Below are 18,801 nucleotides of genomic sequence, written 5' to 3'. Positions count from 1 at the left end.
GTCCAATAAAAGAGATTATCTTATTTACCTTGTGTCTCTGATAAGAACCAGTGATTTTAGAGAGTGCCCACATTTTCTTTCTCCTCCATTAAATATATAAAGTTGCAAACAATAATACAGCTATTGAAGAGAAAAGGCCAGGAGTATTACCTGACTCTTTAATCCCCACAAAAATAATTCCCTCCTCATTTGCAAAAAGGGTTCTGAGCACCTGGTAGTGAGTTTAGAGAAAGTGCAGTAGAACAGCTTCCACAGTATTTGATCTGATTTTGACTATCCCATCCCTAGTGTAAATTCAGAGATTAAAAACTCTCCCGTCAGTTTTGCAGGTACTTTAACCACCAGGCTGCAGTCCTTGGTAGGAACTCAAGCGGTGAATCTGTCAAACAAGATTAGTGGAGATCTGACTCCCCCTTCCTCTCACAAACCTGAAAAGCCCATTCCCTCCCCACCCACTCCTCAAACATCTGGATGTTGCTGACTACCTAACAAAAACAAAATCAATCACTTGCTTGCCAGATCACACAGATGTATGTATCCTGCTGCTTCGCCATCTGCAACCAGTAGTAAGTGGCCATTGCTTCATTTACCAAAGATTTTTTTGGTGAAATTGGGGGAGGTAAAGAATCCATTATAGTGATGATGATTATAAAGGGGTGCATTCTGGAATTCACTTGATGAAAATAAATTGTCTGCCATAAAATCATATTTTCTGTTTGCTAATTTTTGTACTTCTGGGAGAAGGGTAGGGGATAAAGCAGAGAGATTTATTTGAACTCATGAATAAAGCGTCAGACCCTTACATTTCTGGGTGGCATCCATCCATCTTGTGGAAATACTGCTGAATGCTTATGAGAAAATATTTGATTCAGTCAGTCATGTTCAAACAATTCACTTGGGTTCTTAAAACCAAGAACACATTTTTGCAGGTAATTGATCCATCAAATGATACACTAATGGGGACAGGGTTTTTGTTTGTTGTATGTAGTAGTACTGAATATTTTTCTGATCTACCCTTTTCATCCCAAAAGAAAAAAAGTGTGTTAAGTAGTAGCGATAAATGACAATTACTAGGGCTGTCGATTAATCGCAGTTAACTTATGTGATTAACTCAAATGAATTGTGATTTAAAAATTAATCATGATTAATCACAGTTTTAATTGGTTACTGTTAAACAATAGGCTACCGATTGAAATTTATTAAATATTTTTGGATTATGTTTTTCTACATTTTCAAATATATTGATTTCAATTACAATACAGAATACAAAGTATTCAGTGCTCACTTTATATTATTATTTTTATTACAAATATTTGCATTCTAAAAATGATAAAAGAAATTGTATTTTTCAATTCACCTCATACAGGTACTGTAGTGCAATCTCTTTATCATGAAAGTGCAGCTTACAAATTTAGATTTTTTTTGTTACATAACTGCACTCAAAAACAAACCAATGTAAAACTTTAGAGCCTACAATCCACTCAGTCCTACTTCTTGTTCAGTCAGTTGCTCAGACAAACAAGTTTCTTTACATTTGCAGGAGATAATGCTGCCCACTTTTTGTTTACAATGTCACTGAAAGTGAGAACAGGCTGTCAAGTTTCCTTCCCCACTCTGAACTCTAGGGTACAGAGGTGGGGACCTGCATGAAAGACCCCCTAAGCTTATTCTTACCAGCTTAGGTTAAAAACTTCCTCAAGATACAAATGCCTTGTCCTTGAACCCTATGCTGCCATCACCACGCGTGTTAAACAAAGAACAGGGAAAGAACCCACTTGGAGATGTCTTCCCCCAAAATATCCCCCCAAGCCCTACACCCCCTTTCCTGGGGAAGGCTTGATAAAAAATCCTCACCAATTTGCATAGGTGAACACAGTCCCAAACCCTTGGATCTTAAGAACAATGAAAAAGCGATCAGGATCTTAAAAGAAGAATTTTAATTAAAGAAAAAGTAAAAGAATCACCTCTGTAAAATCAGGATGGTAAATACCTTACAGGGTAATCAGATTCAAAACGTAGAGAATCCCTCTAGGCAAAACCTTAAGTTACAAAAAGACACAAAAAAAAGAATATACATTCCATTCAGCACAATCTATTTTACCAGCCATTTAACAGAAGGAAATCTAACGCATTTCTAGCTAGATTACTTACTAACCTAACAGAATTTCTAAAGAGCATTCCTGACCTGGTCCCGGCAAAAACATCACACAGACAGACAGACCCTTTGTTTCCCCCCACCCCAGCTTTGACAGTATCTTGTCTCCTCATTGGTCATTTTGGTCAGGTGCCAGTGAGGTTATCTTAGCTTCTTAAGCCTTTACAGGTGAAAGGGTTTTGTGTCTGGCCAGGAGAGATTTTATAATTCTGTATACAGAAAGGTGGTTACCCTTCCCTTTATATTTGTGACCCAGGCCTTTGTATGGCACTATTGTAGCTGGCTCTTCAGATTCTTAAACTTGGGTCGAGTGCTGTAGCTATTTTTAGAAATCTCACATTGGTACCTTCTTTGCGTTTTGTCAAATCTGCAGTGAAAGTGTTCTTAAAACAAACAACATGTGCTGGGTCATCATCCGAGACTGCTATAACATGAAATGTATGGCAGGATGCAGGTAAAAGAGAGGAGGAGACATGCAATTCTCCCCCAAGGGACTCAGTCACAAATTTAATTAATGCATTATTTTTTTAATGAGTGTCATCAGCACGGCAGCACCTCTGGAATGGTGGCCGAAGCATGAAGAGGCATACGAACCTTTAGCATATCTGGCAAGTAAATACTTTGCAATGCCGGCTACAAAATTGGAATTGGAATTGGAAAAGATTCAGAAAACGGCAACAAAAATGATTAGGCTTCTGTATGAGGAGAGATTAATAAGTCTGGGACTTTTCAGCGTGGAAAAGAGACGACTAATGGGGGATATGACTGAAGTCTATAAAATCATGACTGGTGTGGAGAAAGTAAATAAGGAAGTGTTATTTACTCCTTCTCATAACACAAGAACTAGGGGTCACCAAATGAAATTAATAGGCAGCAGGTTTAAAACAAACAACAGGAAGTATTTCTTCACACAACGCACAGTCAACCTGTGGAACTCTTTGCCAGAGGATGTTGTGAAGGCCAAGAAAAATAACAGGGTTCAAAAAATAAATAAATTCATGGAGGACAGGTCCATCAATAGCTATTCGCCAAGATGGGTATGGATGGTGTCCCTAGCCTCTGTTTGCCAGAACCTGGGAATGAGCAATAGGGAATGGATCACCTGATGATTACCTGTTCTGTTTATTCCTTCTGGGGCACCTGGCATTGGCCACTGTTAGAAGACAGGATCCTGAGCTAGATGGACCTTTGATCTGACCCAGTATGGCCGTTCTTATAGTCTTAAAAGTGCCATGTAAATGCCTGTTCTCACTTTCAGATGACATTGTAAGCAAGAAATGGGCAGCAAATGTAAACAAATGTGTTTGTCTGAGTGCTTGGCAGAACAAGAAGGACTGAATGGACTTGAAGGTTCTGAAGTTTTACATTGGTTTGTTTTTGAGTGGAGTTAAGTAACAAAAAAAAATCTACATTTGTAAGTTGCACTTTAATGATTAAGAGATTGCACTTATATAAGGTGAATTGCAAAATACTATTTCTTTTGTTTATCATTTTTACAGTGCAAATATTAGTAATCAAAAATACTAATATAAAGTGAGCACTGTGCACTTGGTATTCTGTGTTGTAATTGAAATCAATACACTTGAAATGTAGAAAACATCCAAAAATATTTAAATAAACAGTGTTCTATTTTTGTTGAACAGCGCGATTCATCGCCATTAGTTTTTTTTAATCACTTGACAGCCCTGGCAATTACTAATAACCTGATCCACTTATTTAATTTCACCCAATGGGTTCTGAGCTGACAGTATTATATTACTGTTCATCTAGAGCCATCTAGGCCCATATTCAGAAAGATATGAAGGGCCTGCCTAACTTAATCACGCGAGTAGTTTCATTGACTTCAGTGGGCCTTGTTCATTTATTTATTTAGATTTAAAATAATTGAAAAGATTCCTTCCTGAGATTCTAGACACCATAACACATCATTAATAATGCAATAAAATCCTAGCAGCATTAAACTAATCATTCCAACAGGAGCTAGCCAGCCAGCTACCTACAGAAACTCCTTTCTGACCCTCCATCGTTGTGGGAAGTATACCCTCAGCCCTTTCCAAACATCCTATTGAACCAGTGGCTTTTGCAGCATGCAAAATTAGGGCTATTTTGTAGCACGTGGGGGAGCAAGTTCTGGAGTACCAATGCCCTGACAGAGACAGCTGTCTCCTCTCTTTTATAATGAGAGGGATCCAGCTCAAGCACCCCTTATCGCAACAATGGGACAGGGAGATGTGGTCTGTAGAACAGTCCAGTCTCAGGCCATTTTGGGTTTTATAGGTCATAACAAACACTGAATGCATCCGATGAAGTGAGCTGTAGCTCACTAAAGCTTATGCTCAAATAAATTGGTTAGTCTCTAAGGTGCCACAAGTACTCCTTTTCTTTTTGCGAATACAGAGTAACACGGCTGCTACTCTGAAACAAACACCTTGAACTCTACCTGGGAACCAGTAAGTCACCAGTGCAGATCCCAGAGCACTGACGACACATGCTCCCAGGGAGATGCCCTCTTCAATAGGCAAACAGCAGAATTCTGCATGTGGTTTTAAGGTGCAGCCACATGTAGATCACACTGCAATAGTCTAATCTTGATGTGACAAAATCATGAATAATAATGGCAAGATATCTTCATGTCCACGGGGCACACCCACACAGAGTAATTTTGCAGAAAACAAACCACACACAAAAGAACAACACTCAGGAAACAAAAGGGAACTCACTGTTTTTCTTTTATCTAATCCCTTTAAGTTTTATAGACTTATTAGAGATTGCTTTAAATAATAGTTAATTAAAAAATCAGATAGAGGTGTTACTTTTAAGTTCATGATGTCCCTTAAAATTCTATTACTAATATTAGTAATGTTTTAAATGTCCCTTAATACTCAATCAAGAGTTTGAAAATCATTTTAGATTAGCAGCAGCAATTGGTTAAAATGCAAGGGCACAATTTTGATAGGTGTGCAGCTTGAATTGACTTACGTGCATGCACGCAAGACCAAAATTTGCCCCTAAATCTTTATATGTGTACTTGAGATCAGATTTTTCAGAAATGTGTTTGGTGATTTGTATGCATCTTGCTGTAGAGAGTAATCTCCTTAGACCTATACAAACTTTCCTTGGTTCAGAGAGAACAACTTCCATTGATAACATCGTTTGTTTTAATTTTAGCAAGAAAAAGCAAAGTACTGTGTGTGAAACTTTGGCATGAACTAAACACACTTTATGTATATAGATCAAATCCACCCGCTAGAATTCATTTTGACATCTTGGTGTAAAAAAGAGTTCTGTACTTGGTGAGTCTTTGCTGAGTCTGAATAGTGTTGCATTTTATAGCCTGTTTTCATGGAACCACCACTAATTCAGTTCCAAGTGAATAGAAAGGAAGGAAGACAAAAGGAAGAAAGGAGAGTAGCAAAATACGGACCCTGGACTTCAGAAAAGCAGGCTTAGACTCTCTTAGAGAACTAATGGGCAGGATCCCCTGGGAGGCTAATCTGGGGGGGCAAGGAGTCCAGGAGAGCTGGCTGTATTTTGAAGAAGCCATATTGAGGGCGCAGGAACAAACCATCCCGATGTGCAGAAAGAATAGCAAATATGGCAGGTGACCAGCTTGGCTTAACAGTGAAAACTTCGGTGAGCTTAAACTCAAAAAGGAAGCTTACAAGAAGTGGAAACTTGGACAGATGACAAGGGAGGAGTATAAAAATATTGCTGGAGCATGCAGTGGTGTAATCAGGAAAGCCAAAGCACAGTTAGAGTTGCAGCTATCAAGGGATGTGAAGGGTAAAAAGATGGATTTCTACAGGTATGTTAGCAAGAAGAAGGTGGTCAAGGAAAGTGTGGGACCCTTACTGAATGGGGGAGGCAACACAGTGACAGATGATGTGGAAAAAGCTGAAGTACTCAATGTTTTTTTTGCCTCGGTCTTCACAGACAAGGTCAGCTCCCAGACTGCTGAACTGGGCAAGACAATGTGGGGAGGAGGTGAGCGAAAGAACAGGTTAAGGACTATTTAGAAAAGCTGGACATGCACAAGTCCATGGGTCCAGATCTAATGCATCCAAGGGTGCTGAGGGAGTTGGCTGATGTGATTGCAGAGCCATTGGCCATTGTCTTTGAAAATTCATGGTGATCAGGGGAGGTCCCGGACGATTGGAAAAAAGCAAATATAGTGCCCATATTTAATAAAGGGAAAAGAGAACCCGGGGAACTTCAGTCCTGGAAAAATCATGGAGCAGGTCCTCAAGGAATCCATTTTGAAGCACTTAAAGGAGAGGAAGGTGATGAGGAACAGTCAACATGTATTCACCAAGGGCAAGTCATGCCTGACCAACCTGATTGCCTTCTATGATGAGAAAAGTGGCTCTGTGGATATGGGGAAAGCAGTGGATGTGACTTAAGCAAAGCTTTTGACACGGTCTCCCACAGTATTCTTGCCAGCAAGTTAAAGAAGTATGGATTGGATGAATGGACTAGAACGTGGATAGAAAGCTGGCTAGATTGTTGGGCTCAATGGGTAGTGATCAACAGCTCGATGTCTAGTTGGCAGCTGGTATCAAGTGGAGTGCCCAGGGGTTGATCCTGGGGCCGGTTTTGTTCAACATCTTTATTAATGATCTGGATGATGGGATTAATTGCACCTTCAGCAAGTTCGCAGATAATCTTAAACTGGGGGGAGAGGTAGATATGCTGGAGGGTAGGGATAGGGTCCAGAGTGACCTAGACAAATTGGAGGATTGAGCCAAAAGAAATCTGATGAGGTTCAACAAGGTCAAGTGCAGAGTCCTGCACTTAGGAAGGAAGAATCTTATGCACCGCTACAGGCTGGGGATCGAGTGGTTAAGCAGCAGTCCTGCAGAAAAGGACCTGGGGATTATAGTGGACGAGAAGCTGGATATGAGTCAACAGTGTACTCTTGTTGCCAAGAAGGCCAGTGGCATATTGGGCTGTATTAGTAGGAGCATTGCCAGCAGATCGAGGGAAGTGATTATTCCCCTCTATTCGGCATTGCTGAGGAGTATTGCATCCAGTTTTGGTCCCCCCACTGTAGACAGGGTGTGGACAAATTGGAGAGAGTCCAGCGGGGGGCAACGAAAATGATTATGGGGCACATGACTTATGAGGAGAGGCTGGGGGAACTGGGGTTATTTAGTCTGCGGAAGAGAAGAGAGAGGGGGGATTTGATAGCAGCCTTCAACTACCTGAAGGGAGGTTCCAAAGAGGATGGATCTAGGCTGTTCTCAGTGGTGGCAGATGACAGAAGAAGTAGTAGTGGTCTCAAGTTGCAATGGGGGAGTTCTAGGTTGGATATTAGGAAACACTATTTCACTAGGAGGGTAGTGAAGCACTGGAATGGGTTGCCTAGGGAGGTGGTGGAATCTCCATCCTTCTAGATTTTTAAGACCCGGCTTGACAAAGCCCTGGCTGGGATGATTTAGTTGGTGTTGGTCCTGATTGAGCAGGGGATTGGACTAGATGACCTCATGAGGTCTCTTCCAGCCCTAATATTCTGTGATTCTATGACTACTTTAAAATGCTGTCTCCTGTAGCAGCATGAAAACACTCCAAGAATTGGATGCTTTCAAGAATAATTTGTGACTGTTGTGTAAGCTTAAAGTTACAATCAAAGACAGTTTATCAACACTGAAGAAAATAGATTGGACTTGCTTTAATCTTTAAATGGTTTACTGAGAATTCTCAGATGCTAATTTGCTGATACAGCAGTTTTAGCATAAATAGGATGGCATGAAATTTTATTAGTCATCCCAGTATTATCCCTTAGCTTCTAGGGTGATCCATTTCTGTAACATATGCCTGTTCCTTCCCTTAATGTATAGCAAAAGGAAATTGGCTTTTAAATAGTATTAGCAGTGTTAAAGTGTCTTATCTGAGTGAGGAATCAGTATGATCATCTTATGAGGCATCATTAAAAATAACATTGAATTTCTACAGTAGTACAAAGTACATTCTGCATGGGCATCAGTACAAGAGAATAAATTGCTAGAGGTTTCAGCCTCAGAGGTGCTGTTCACTCAATCCCTGTTGACTTCAGTGGGAGTTCAGGATATTCAGCCCCACCCAGTCTAAGTCATTTTATTTATTATTTATTAATTACAGTAGCACCTCGAAGCCCACCTGAGATTGGGATCTCATTTAATATGGTAGTACATTGTAACCAATGTGCCATTCTAATCATACACACCATCGTTCTTTAAAGTGGGCGGTCGAGGGACAGCATATGGTAAAAATAGTGGGGAAACTTGTAACAAACCATTAGTTTTGTATTAAATATGAAAAATTCCAATTTTCTTTTTTCCTAACCCTGTATTTGCTGTAGAAACAGGGAGGGAGGAAAAAAGGATGATTTAAACCACTCTTGAACTCCAACTCTTGGCCCCAGTGGTGTAAATTAGGGCAGCCTCTAGATGTAATAAGGTCGCTGAGAATAGGCAGAGTGCAGTTTGTTCTGGACATGTCCCCTCCTGCACCTCAAATACACGAAGCTGAGAGGGAAATGAAGAGCCATTTCAGCAGCAGTGTGCTGGCTGGGCCACCCTTTTGTATCAGAGGTGTTCCCTGGGGAGCCTTTCTGCAACTCTCTGCCTGCACCCACTTTATTACTCCTTTATGCCGGTGTAGCATCCTGAATGGGCCAGACAGAAGAGAGACTCTAGCCTCTGAACCATTAAATAATATTACAGTTGTGACACAAACTGTCTGTAGTGGGGAAATTCAGTTCAGGCTTGTACTTATCTCAAATCAGCATGATAAACACAGGCACAGCATCAGGAGTTAAGGGCAAAGTGTTGTATTTAATTTAGGATGTCCTTTCTCCTCTTTGGTTGTTAAAAGAAAAGGAGTACTTGTGGCATCTTAGAGACTAACCAATTTATTCGAGCATAAGCTTGTTTAAGCATAAGGTTGTTGTTTGCTTGTTTGATATTTGTTTGTTTGCTTGTTTGTATTTGTTCTCTTGGTGGTTTGTTTTTAAATGTCATAAAGTGTAAGAATCCACAAGCCCAAGAGAATCAAACTGTTCCTGCTTCCTGGATTAATGTATTTATAATTTGTTTCTATGCATATTATTATCCTTTAAGGAACAGCCAGGTGCATTTGGAAACCTTCCTGTGTTAGGGCCTGATCTTGAATCTATTAAAGGCAATGGGAATTTTGCCATTGATTTCCATGGGAGCAGGAACAGGTCCTAAGTCAATAGTTAGTACTGCAGCAACCAATGGTGAAAATCACAATGTCAGTAAAAATATCCATATTAAATTATAAATAAAGCTACTCTTCTAGCACATTAATACTGGGGAAAAGAGTTAATAACTTTTGGCTGTTAAAAAAATGTTCCTAGTCTTTTTTATGTATATCTGTCTATAGGTTTTATTTGATGCTTTTCCATAAACAGATTTTTTATTTTACACATTTCTTTAAGTGACCTGCTCTTTAGTTGATACTCTGGAGACCAAAAGTCAATTGCATTGGCATGATATTTGCAAATGTTTATAGATGAGATACTAAATCTTTGAAAATAGAGTAGGTTATAATGGAAGTGTTGGCTCAACTTTAACTTTAGAGGCAGGCACAAGTGGTGCCAGTTTAACTAAAGCCTGTGTTTAAAATAGGGCTATCCTTGTTATGACATTGATTCACCGGTGTCTCCTCTTCTCCCACCCCCCAAAAACACTGATGACATTTTGTACCACATACCATTGTGTTGTGACAAATTAATAGATCGTTTTGTTTTCTGCAGGAAAACTGAAGACTTTTATAACAAAACCTCCAGTGTCAAAATGAATACAGGTATGCTGTTTCTGTGAGATTTTTCTTTACTTTTCTATCTTCTATATATATATCTTTTAGCAAACTAGGGGCCAACTTATTAAATGTTCATGCACAAATTACACTAAACTGATATTGAAATTAAACTAAATAGTATGTTTGTATATGTATATTTACATGTGCCACATACATATATAAACATGTATGTATATTTTATATGTATATATATATGAAATATGCATGTTTATATGTATATAAATATATATAAAATTGTACAATGCATATATATGTTCTGCAGCACAACGGCATACATAACAGTCAAGGGAAAATAGCATCCCTTTATCTTTGGAAAACAGTACTATAATGCTTCCTTTTCTGTAAATATCCTATTATCATGGTATATTATTAGGTGGGTTTATATATAAAAAGAGGTTGCTATTTAATAAATTAGTGGCTATACTGGATCACAAATTGAATATGAGCCAACAATGTGATGCAGTTTTAAAATAGGCTGGGGTGTATTAACAGAAGACGTGTAAGACACAGGAAGTAATTGTTCTGCTCTACTTGGCATTGGTGAGGCCTCCGCTGAAGTTGTGTGTCCAGTTTTTGGGCACCACACTTTTAGAAAGATGTGGACGAATTGGAGAGAATCCAGAGGACAGCAACAAAAATTATAAAAGTTTTTTTAAATAATATGGTCTGTGAGGAAAGGTTAAAAAAAGGCATGTTTAGTCTTGAGAAAACAGGACTGTGCGGGGGACCTGGTAACAGTCTTCAGATATGTTATGGGCTGTTATAAAGATGGCAGTGATCAATTATTCTCCACGTCCACTGAAGGCAGGACAATAAGTAAGCAAAATTAATCTTCAGCAAGGGAGATCTAGGTTAGATTTGAGGAAAAACTATCTATAAGGATAAATAAGTACTGTTGTAAAATCTCTCTCATTGAAGGATTTTAAGAATAGGTTAAAGAAACACGTGTCAGGGACTGTCTAGCTTAGTGGTGGGCAACCTGCGGTCCGTGGGTGCACGCACCCCAGCAGGGTAATCCGCTGGCAGGCCGCGAGACAGTTTGTTTACATTGACCGTCCACAGGCACAGCCACCCACAGCTCCCAGTGGCCGCGGTTCACCATTCCCGGCCAATGGGAGCTGCGGGAAGTGGCGCAGGCTGTAGGGATGTAGATTACCCTGAAAGGCCGCAGGTTGCCCACAACTGGTCTAGTCTCCACACAGTGGGATGGATACTAGATGGTCTCTCGAGGTCTTTTCCAATCCTGTATTTCTATGATTCTAATTACATTATCTTTCAGACTGCTGTGACAGAAATGTAAAATCTGGTCTTAACCAAAACACAAATTGTAGAATGTTTGTTTGCTTTATGGCCTATTACAAAGTACAAATTAAAACTGTAGCTTGATCCTACAGTATTGAAGTCAATGGGAGTTATGCCACTGACTTTAAATAGGGTCTGGATTGACCTGTGCAGTAGACAAGTAAAATCCTGGCCCCACTGAAGTCAATGGCAAAATTTATAGTTACTTCAATGGGGCCATGATTTCACCCAATGTGTACATAAATAACTAATACCACAACCTCAGGTTTACTCTGAGCTATTATAGTAGAGATAGTGGATTCTCTGAACACAATAATAAGCAGCATGAGCAAATCAGCTCAAGTAACTTTTTATTCATCTGAAGCTTGTATTGTTTTGTATTCAGTAACTGGTGGGTCACACAAGAGTTTAATAAGGAAGACACTATTTATTGTAATGATATTCAGAATTTCTCTCTGCCCAGTTTTATACTTGTTTATTTGTGAGAGCTGAAGTTACAGTATACATTTTTATCCATATATTCATATTTTTTGAAATTAGGGTAGTTATGAAGCACTCCTTAGCTGATGGAATTATGATGTGAGAGGTAATTCAGCTAATCATTATCACACATATGATTACAATTCAATTGCATATTGCAGTCTCATGGGTTCAAATCTAGTAAATACTATTTTGTACATGTCTCTCCTTTTAAAATGTCACATTTCATTGCTCTAATATCACAAATGTGAATTACAGCCTCGTCGTGACATCATAGCTGACATATGGGTTAATTGTTCTAACTTCCAGTGAGGTTTTTGCTACAGGTTTCAATGTAGTTGAATTCCTTTTGTTGTGGCCTTTAATTCTAATGCCTCCAGAGCAGACTTTGATAACTACCTACTGAAACCCCCTAGGATTGCCTAAACAAATATGTCACATGAACTTACACTGAACTTACACCTATTGCACATTTACAAATCCAGGAGCACATCACTTACTTGTGAACATCTATAGCAATTGTCCACAATTACCAGTTCCACTAAAAGAAGAAATTACCCAGTGTGACGGGTCAGCTGTCCCTCACTGGCTGGCAAAGGATTAATAGCAGCCCTTAGAGTGTCTGTGCAGAACCCAGCCAACCAGACAAAGGCTTAGAAGCAGCCAATCAGGGCCAGGCTGGGCCCTATAAGAAGGGCTGCAGGGCAGAGAGGAGCTGAGGGAAAAGGACTGGTTGCCTGTAGAGAGAAGTACCTGGGACAGAGCAGTGCTGGGCAGGGTCAGGGGAGCAAGCGGAGCTCCAGCTGGCTCTCAGACTGAGGCCTTGATACAGGGGGCGAGTAGGTGCTGGGGCTACAGGGAAGTGGCCCAGGGAAAGCAGGTAATGGCAGAGAGGGGAAGGAGAGGCAGTGAGCGGCTGCCAGCTATAGGGTCCCTGGGTTGGGGCCCAGAGTAGCGGGCAGGCCTGGCCCTCCACCTTTGCCTCACTGGCCGCTGAGGGAAGTGGCCAGCCAAAGGACTACAGTTTTCCCCTGAGCGAGGGGCTGAACTAGGGGCTGCAGTTCGCCACTGCCGCGAGAGGCCAGGTGAAAGACTGCCGGTTCCCCCGGGAAGGGAGGAGACAACAGAGCTGAGGAACAGCCGGAGGGCTGTGCCCTGAATAGGACACTGCGGTCCAGGAGTGACGCAGGTCCCCACAGACAGCAGAGATGGTGGAGAAGCAGTGATGGAGAGTGAGACACCACAAGAGGTGAGCACCCTGCTGATGGACAGAACTAATTCCTGGAGCAACCAGAAGGAGGTGCTACGGTGGTGAGCACGACCCATTACACCCAAATAAAGTAATATTTGAAATTTAGTTCTATTGATGTAGTCTGCAACCCCATGCAAAAACCAAGATAGATTAAGCATAAGTATTGAGAGTTATTCCTGGCGTAGCACCAGGAGTAGAAAACTGAGACGGCACTTTCACTAAACATGAGAGCGGTTGAGATAAGCGATACTCAGCATAGTGTACTTGGTTACATAGAGCTTCCTGACCCTCCTACACATGGTATCCTGAGTGCTGTTAAATTAAAATAATAGTGCAGCGACCATCTTGGATCTGTGGATTTACTAATGCTTCATAGCAGGAGTCTGTGCATGTACACAGCTGTAGGTATTAGGTACTACAGAATTGTCACCGGTGTCTAGTAAAAACTGGGTCATTCCACAAACTACTGGTCTACTTGAAGAATAAATGGGTCCCCTGTAGCTCTGGTGAATCCTGTAAAGTCATTAGATGGGCAAATTAAGCTTAAAAAAAAGAAAAAGTAGAATCTTCCAGTCCAGTGTCCCCTATGGATGTAGACTTGGCAGGCCATCTCAGCCAGAAGCTATATTAGTCTGCAAAGTGTGTGTTCAGTTTTCACTTTCTAATGGATGGAAGGGTTTGTTTGTTTGTTTATGTTTTTTGTATTTGATACTAATTGTTTATCAAATGCTAGACAGGCAACTTCCCAAATTTAACAGCTAAAGGCAACAAAACATTTTTGTAAAAAGCAAAGAAATAAACAAGTTGTAGGGGGAGATTTTCAAAGGCACAAAGGGGAGTTACACACACAATTCTCATTGGTTTTCAAAGTCCTCCATAATGTATAGAGAGAAAAATATCTACATCTGTGCCACCACTTGTGTTAGCTGCCCCACTTCTGGGGCTAGCAGTTGGTGCAATTCACTTAGACTCAGTCTCGCTAACCACTCTCACAGATCCCCAAGTGCATATCTGAGTTCCTTATAGGACAATTAACCACCCTTAACCTCCAATCATATGCTCCTTGTGACCACTCTTGCACCTCTCCATGATGGATTTATTACAGGTTTACAAAACCTGAGAAGCTAGTATAAATCAAATGGTCCTAAACCAACTCCTGCTCACAACGCATAAAAGAAACTTACAGTTCTCTCCCATGAACTGTCCTCCTCTCACCCCTTGTTTTATCATCCTTTTAAACCCACTTTCAGATTCACATCCTTACACAATTGTTTTACCTGTTTTATCTACCTACTGCTTCTAGATTATTTATAAGTGATCGCTCACTATGTTATCTAGGGGGATAAATACTTATCTGTGTTCATTAGATTGCAATCTTCCCAGTGCAAGGACATAATTTTATATTGTGCCTATTAAGTCAGGTGCAGACCTATGGCACTATATTGATAATAATAGGATTGTGATAAACTCTGAAAATTGGAAACAATATAGGATCGAGATCTATATAGGCGAAACAAAAGATATTTAAAAATAATTGCATACAAAATTGCATGCAGTGTTATTTTTAATTTATTTGTTTTGTCATACTGGACTAAAAAGAAGTTAAGTAGCGTTCAGAGTTCACATGAAATCTGCGGAAGAGAGAATTCTTCCTAGATGGAAGTAATTGCATTGTTACTTCACCTGTATTTAAGACAAATAAATAGTAGTGTTTTTTTAAATTCACAAGTCAGCTACTCAGTAACTTCTCAAAATGCTTACCAACTGCTTAACACATAGGATGGAATTATTCAAAGTGTTCAGCATTGATAACAATCCCACTGACTTCAACAGGAACTGAGTTAAGGCACCACTGAATGCCCTAGAAAATCCCACCCATCATTATAATAATGGCCAAGCACCTCAGAATGTGTGACTATAGGCTGTGAGAAACTGAGCGAGTATTTTCTCTCTTTTTATGTTCTGTGAAGACTGGAACAAAATAGCTGCAAGAGAGAGATCCTGGATATGTTGCCTCAGAACAAGGTTTTCATATGGGCAACACACTCTTCTGATTATGGCATATCTGTGTAAAGCTGAGAACATCTCCATGTTCCCCAGAGTAGTGTGCTAATAGAATGTGTGATTTCTTAGAATGTGTACCACACTAAGCAGGAGCGATCAGAAGAATATTAATGATAACTTAAAATGTATGAAGTGCTTTTCATCTAAAGATCTCTAAGCGCTTTAAAAATGTGGATAAGCGTCTTTATCCTCATACGAGAGAGATGAGGTGAGTGAGGTAATATCTTTTATTGGACCAGCTTCTGTTGGTGAGAGAGACAAGCTTTAGAACCACACACAATTGTTCTTCAGATCTGCAAAAGGAACTCCCAGTGTCGCAGCAAAATGCAAGATGGAACAGGTTGTTTAGCATAAGTAGTTAGCACACATTTTAAGGGGCCATTCAAAGGAGAGTGGCCTGTTAACACCTCTCCAGTCATAGGACAAAAAGAGGGGGATAGTGTGTCACAGATTGTTGTAATAAGCCATAAATTCAGTGTCTCTTTTCAGTCCATGACTTTTGTTGCCTAGCAGAGTAATGAATTTAAGCTCCCAGGCGTATCCTTTGAAAGTGTTGTGAAGGTTTCCTTTGAGGATGAGGACTGAGAAGTCAGATATAGAGTAATCGCTTTGTGAAAAGTGTTCACCAACAGGCAATAGGGTGTTTTGGTCTTTTATCATTTTCTATGTGAGTTCATTCAAGAGCATAGTGATTGTCTGGTTTCACCCACATAGTTGTTATTGGGGCATGTAGTGCACTGGATGAGGTACACCACATGTTGTGATAGGTATGTGTAGGACCCATGGATGTTGAAAGGTGTGTTGTAGGTAGAGTTGCCAGGTTTTCAACTGGAGCACCCGGTTGAAAAGGGACCCTGGTGCCTCCGGGTAGCACCACTGACCAGGCCATTAAAAGTCCATTTGCGGCGCAGCGGGGCTGACCGGCTTCCCTGCCCAGCTCTGCGTGGCTCCCGGAAGCAGCGACATGTCTCTCCAGCCAATGGGAGCTGCAGGGCAGCGCCTGTGGGAAGGGGCAGTGCGGAGAGCCTCCCTGGCCACCCATCCACCTAGGAGCCAGAGGGACAGGTCGCTGCTTCCAGGAGCTGCCTGAGGTAAGTGCTGCACAGAGCCTGCACCCCTCACCCCCTCTTGCACCCAAACTCCCTACTGGAGCCCCCACTCCCTCCCGTACCCCAACCCCCGCCTCAGCCCAGAGTCCCTCCCACATTTTGAACCCCTCAGCCCAACACCCCAGCCTGGAGTCCCCTCCTGCACCCCGTACCCCTCATCCTCGGCCCCACCTCAAGCTGAAGCCCTCACCCCCTCCCGCACCCCAACCCGCTGTACCAACCCGGTGAAAATGAGCTAGTGAGTGAGGGTGGGGCAAGTGAGCGATGGAGGGAGGGAGGGTGATGTGAGTGGGGACGGGGCCTCAGGGAAGGGGTTGGGCAGGGGGCAGGGCAAAGGTGTTCAGTTTTCTGCAATTAGAAAGTTAGTAACTCTAGTTGTGGGGCGTGCTGATCATTGTAGCAATGGAATGGAATGGATTGTAGCAATGGAATGGATGTCTGCAGGTTTTGGATCTGTTGTTCCGACAGGGTCTGCTGATGCTTTGAGTTGGTGTGTCCTGCTCTGAGGGGAGCTTGCTTCTAAAGATGAACGTGGAGAAGTTGAGGGATTGTTTGAAGGCCTGACGTGGGCGTTCAGGAAAGATTTCTTTCAGCTTGGGGTGAAATCTTACCCTAAGAAAGCAAAGACTGAACCGCTGTGGATTTACAGAGTGAATAAACATACATATCACATATTTCATAGCAGTATGCAAATGTTAATATTGTCTTTTGGCACAGATGGATAATGAATGGTCTAAGTTAATTTGCAAAAACAAATCCTTGGTGTCCACCCATAAATATTTTAGTCAGGAGTTTTACAGAGATAATATGTGTGGTAAATGCATCTAATTTTAAAATGATTGAACGAGTCAACTGCTAGCAAATGAAGCACATAAAAAGCAGCCAAGGAAAGAGACTACACAATTCTGGAAGGCTGCAAAACATAGGTGCATTAACTTTATTAATGCAAGTCATCCCATGATGTACCTCCTAGCAATTTATCCAATTTCTTTGGGAGACAAGAACAGAAATACTTGGTCCCTGTAGAGTCTCTGACTCGGTCATAAAGTCACTTTTGGTTAAATGAAGGAAATTATATTATCTTGATCCTCTAAGTCAGCCCTCTTCTACAGAACTTAATAATAATTATTTCACTAGGCACTGTACAGAGTAATAGACAGTGTCTACCCCAAAAAGCTCAAGATCTAAATAGACAAGAAAAACCAAGGGGAGGGGAAAGGGATGCAACATACTCGTAGAGTAAACAGAGTGATGGCTGGCAAATGTCATGTTAGGGCCACTATTTTGGGGAGAGAAGGTTGGTGGGACTTGGGTTTCTTTTCTTTTTAATTCTTTGGGTAGATGATTAGTAAGGGAGGATTAGCTAAACAGAAAAGCAAAGGAAAGGAGGGAGGTTTAAGAAGGGGAGAAGAGAAGGAAGGAAGGAAGGAAGGAAGGAAGGAAGGAAGGAAGGAAGGAAGGAGGGGAGCACTCAGGGCAGGTACAGTAAGACTGAGATGAAGAGACTGTGGGTGAGGGGCTGGAACAGTCAATGTCCAGAGCAAAAACTGTTGAAAACAGTCTGATAATATCATCAATATCCAACAGTTCCTTCTACAGAACCTGCTGCCACTGCTTCTGTGTCTGCTCCTGCCAGCCATTGTTTCTCTGGCCCTCAGTGGCTGGCTTCTGTCTAGAATTTCTTTCTTTCCACAGCCCGTATGACTCAGGAAAGGGGGATGCAACATGGGTCCTAGTGTTCCCAGAGGAAAGTGAGGGCCATCCTTGCACAGATCTAGACAAGGGAGATAGCCGCCAGCTATCTTTCATTCTCCTTTCCCCCTTCCCCAAAGTTGTAATACCTATTGAAGCTGGTTATTCGTCTGCTCCTCTTTCAATGGGAGTGGCATGTTCAGAGGGCTTGCAAGAGTCTATGATAGCATCTCATCAAAATATAGCTCCTGATCAAAGCTAAGCATGCTATTCAGCGAACAGGTTATTCAGTTATGAATTACTAATGTTTATGCTGTGTTAGTGTCTAGAAGCCTAATCAGAATCAGGGCCCCATTATGTAGGCATTGTAGAAACACATGAGAAGACATGATTGCTACACCTAACAGATTTATAAGAAAACAAGAGACATGAAGGATTGAGGAGATGGAAATTTTATATATAAACAAAATATATGTGGGTATAATTTTATACACATATAAACATTTTAAATAGGTGTATATATGTATCAGATATCCTTATTTGCCCCTCAACATAGCAGTTAAGTAGTATGGGGGTTACAGCAGACATGGGTAATCAATCAATGAATTAAGACCATCTTACTGTTTGTGAGTTAACTACAAAGAGACTACTTCTTCTCATCCCAAAGCATCTTTACAGATTTGGGGAGCAGTACAGTATCACTGTTCATTCCTGTCCATGGCTTGTTCCTCCTTTAAGCCCAGCCAGATCATGTCTTTTTGTGTACAGGGTCCCACCATTCAGTCAGTGGTCAGCCTCTAGGTCTGACTGACCTTTGTTGAATTTTCATTATTTTCTTTGGCATCCTATCATCTGTTTGTTTTCTACAGTGTCCCCACCATTGTAATCTTTTTCACTGCAGCCAGTCCTGTGCTGTGATTTCACAT

At 41.1% G+C, this 18,801-nt stretch overlaps 1 protein-coding gene across 31 annotated transcripts in view; it reads left to right on the top strand.

Annotated features, from left to right (window-relative positions):
- SORBS2 (sorbin and SH3 domain containing 2) overlaps window positions 1-18,801 on the top strand; it is a 458,010-nt gene that overhangs the window by 315,886 nt on the left and 123,323 nt on the right. For 29 of the 31 annotated variants that reach the window (XM_073341803.1, XM_073341814.1, XM_073341810.1 and 26 more), the window contains one exon: window positions 9,912-9,961. The exons of the other annotated variants lie outside the window; for them this stretch is intronic. In XM_073341803.1, coding sequence (XP_073197904.1) covers window positions 9,952-9,961 — 10 coding nt within the window. In that variant the 5' untranslated portion in view covers window positions 9,912-9,951. The remainder of the gene's footprint in view (window positions 1-9,911; window positions 9,962-18,801) is intronic. 31 annotated transcript variants of the gene reach the window in all.

The sequence above is a fragment of the Lepidochelys kempii genome, chromosome 4, assembly GCF_965140285.1.
Source record: "Lepidochelys kempii isolate rLepKem1 chromosome 4, rLepKem1.hap1, whole genome shotgun sequence".
NCBI lineage: Eukaryota > Metazoa > Chordata > Testudines > Cheloniidae > Lepidochelys > Lepidochelys kempii.
Note: the sequence above shows the minus strand (reverse complement) of the source record. Positions and strands in the feature narration are given on the sequence as shown.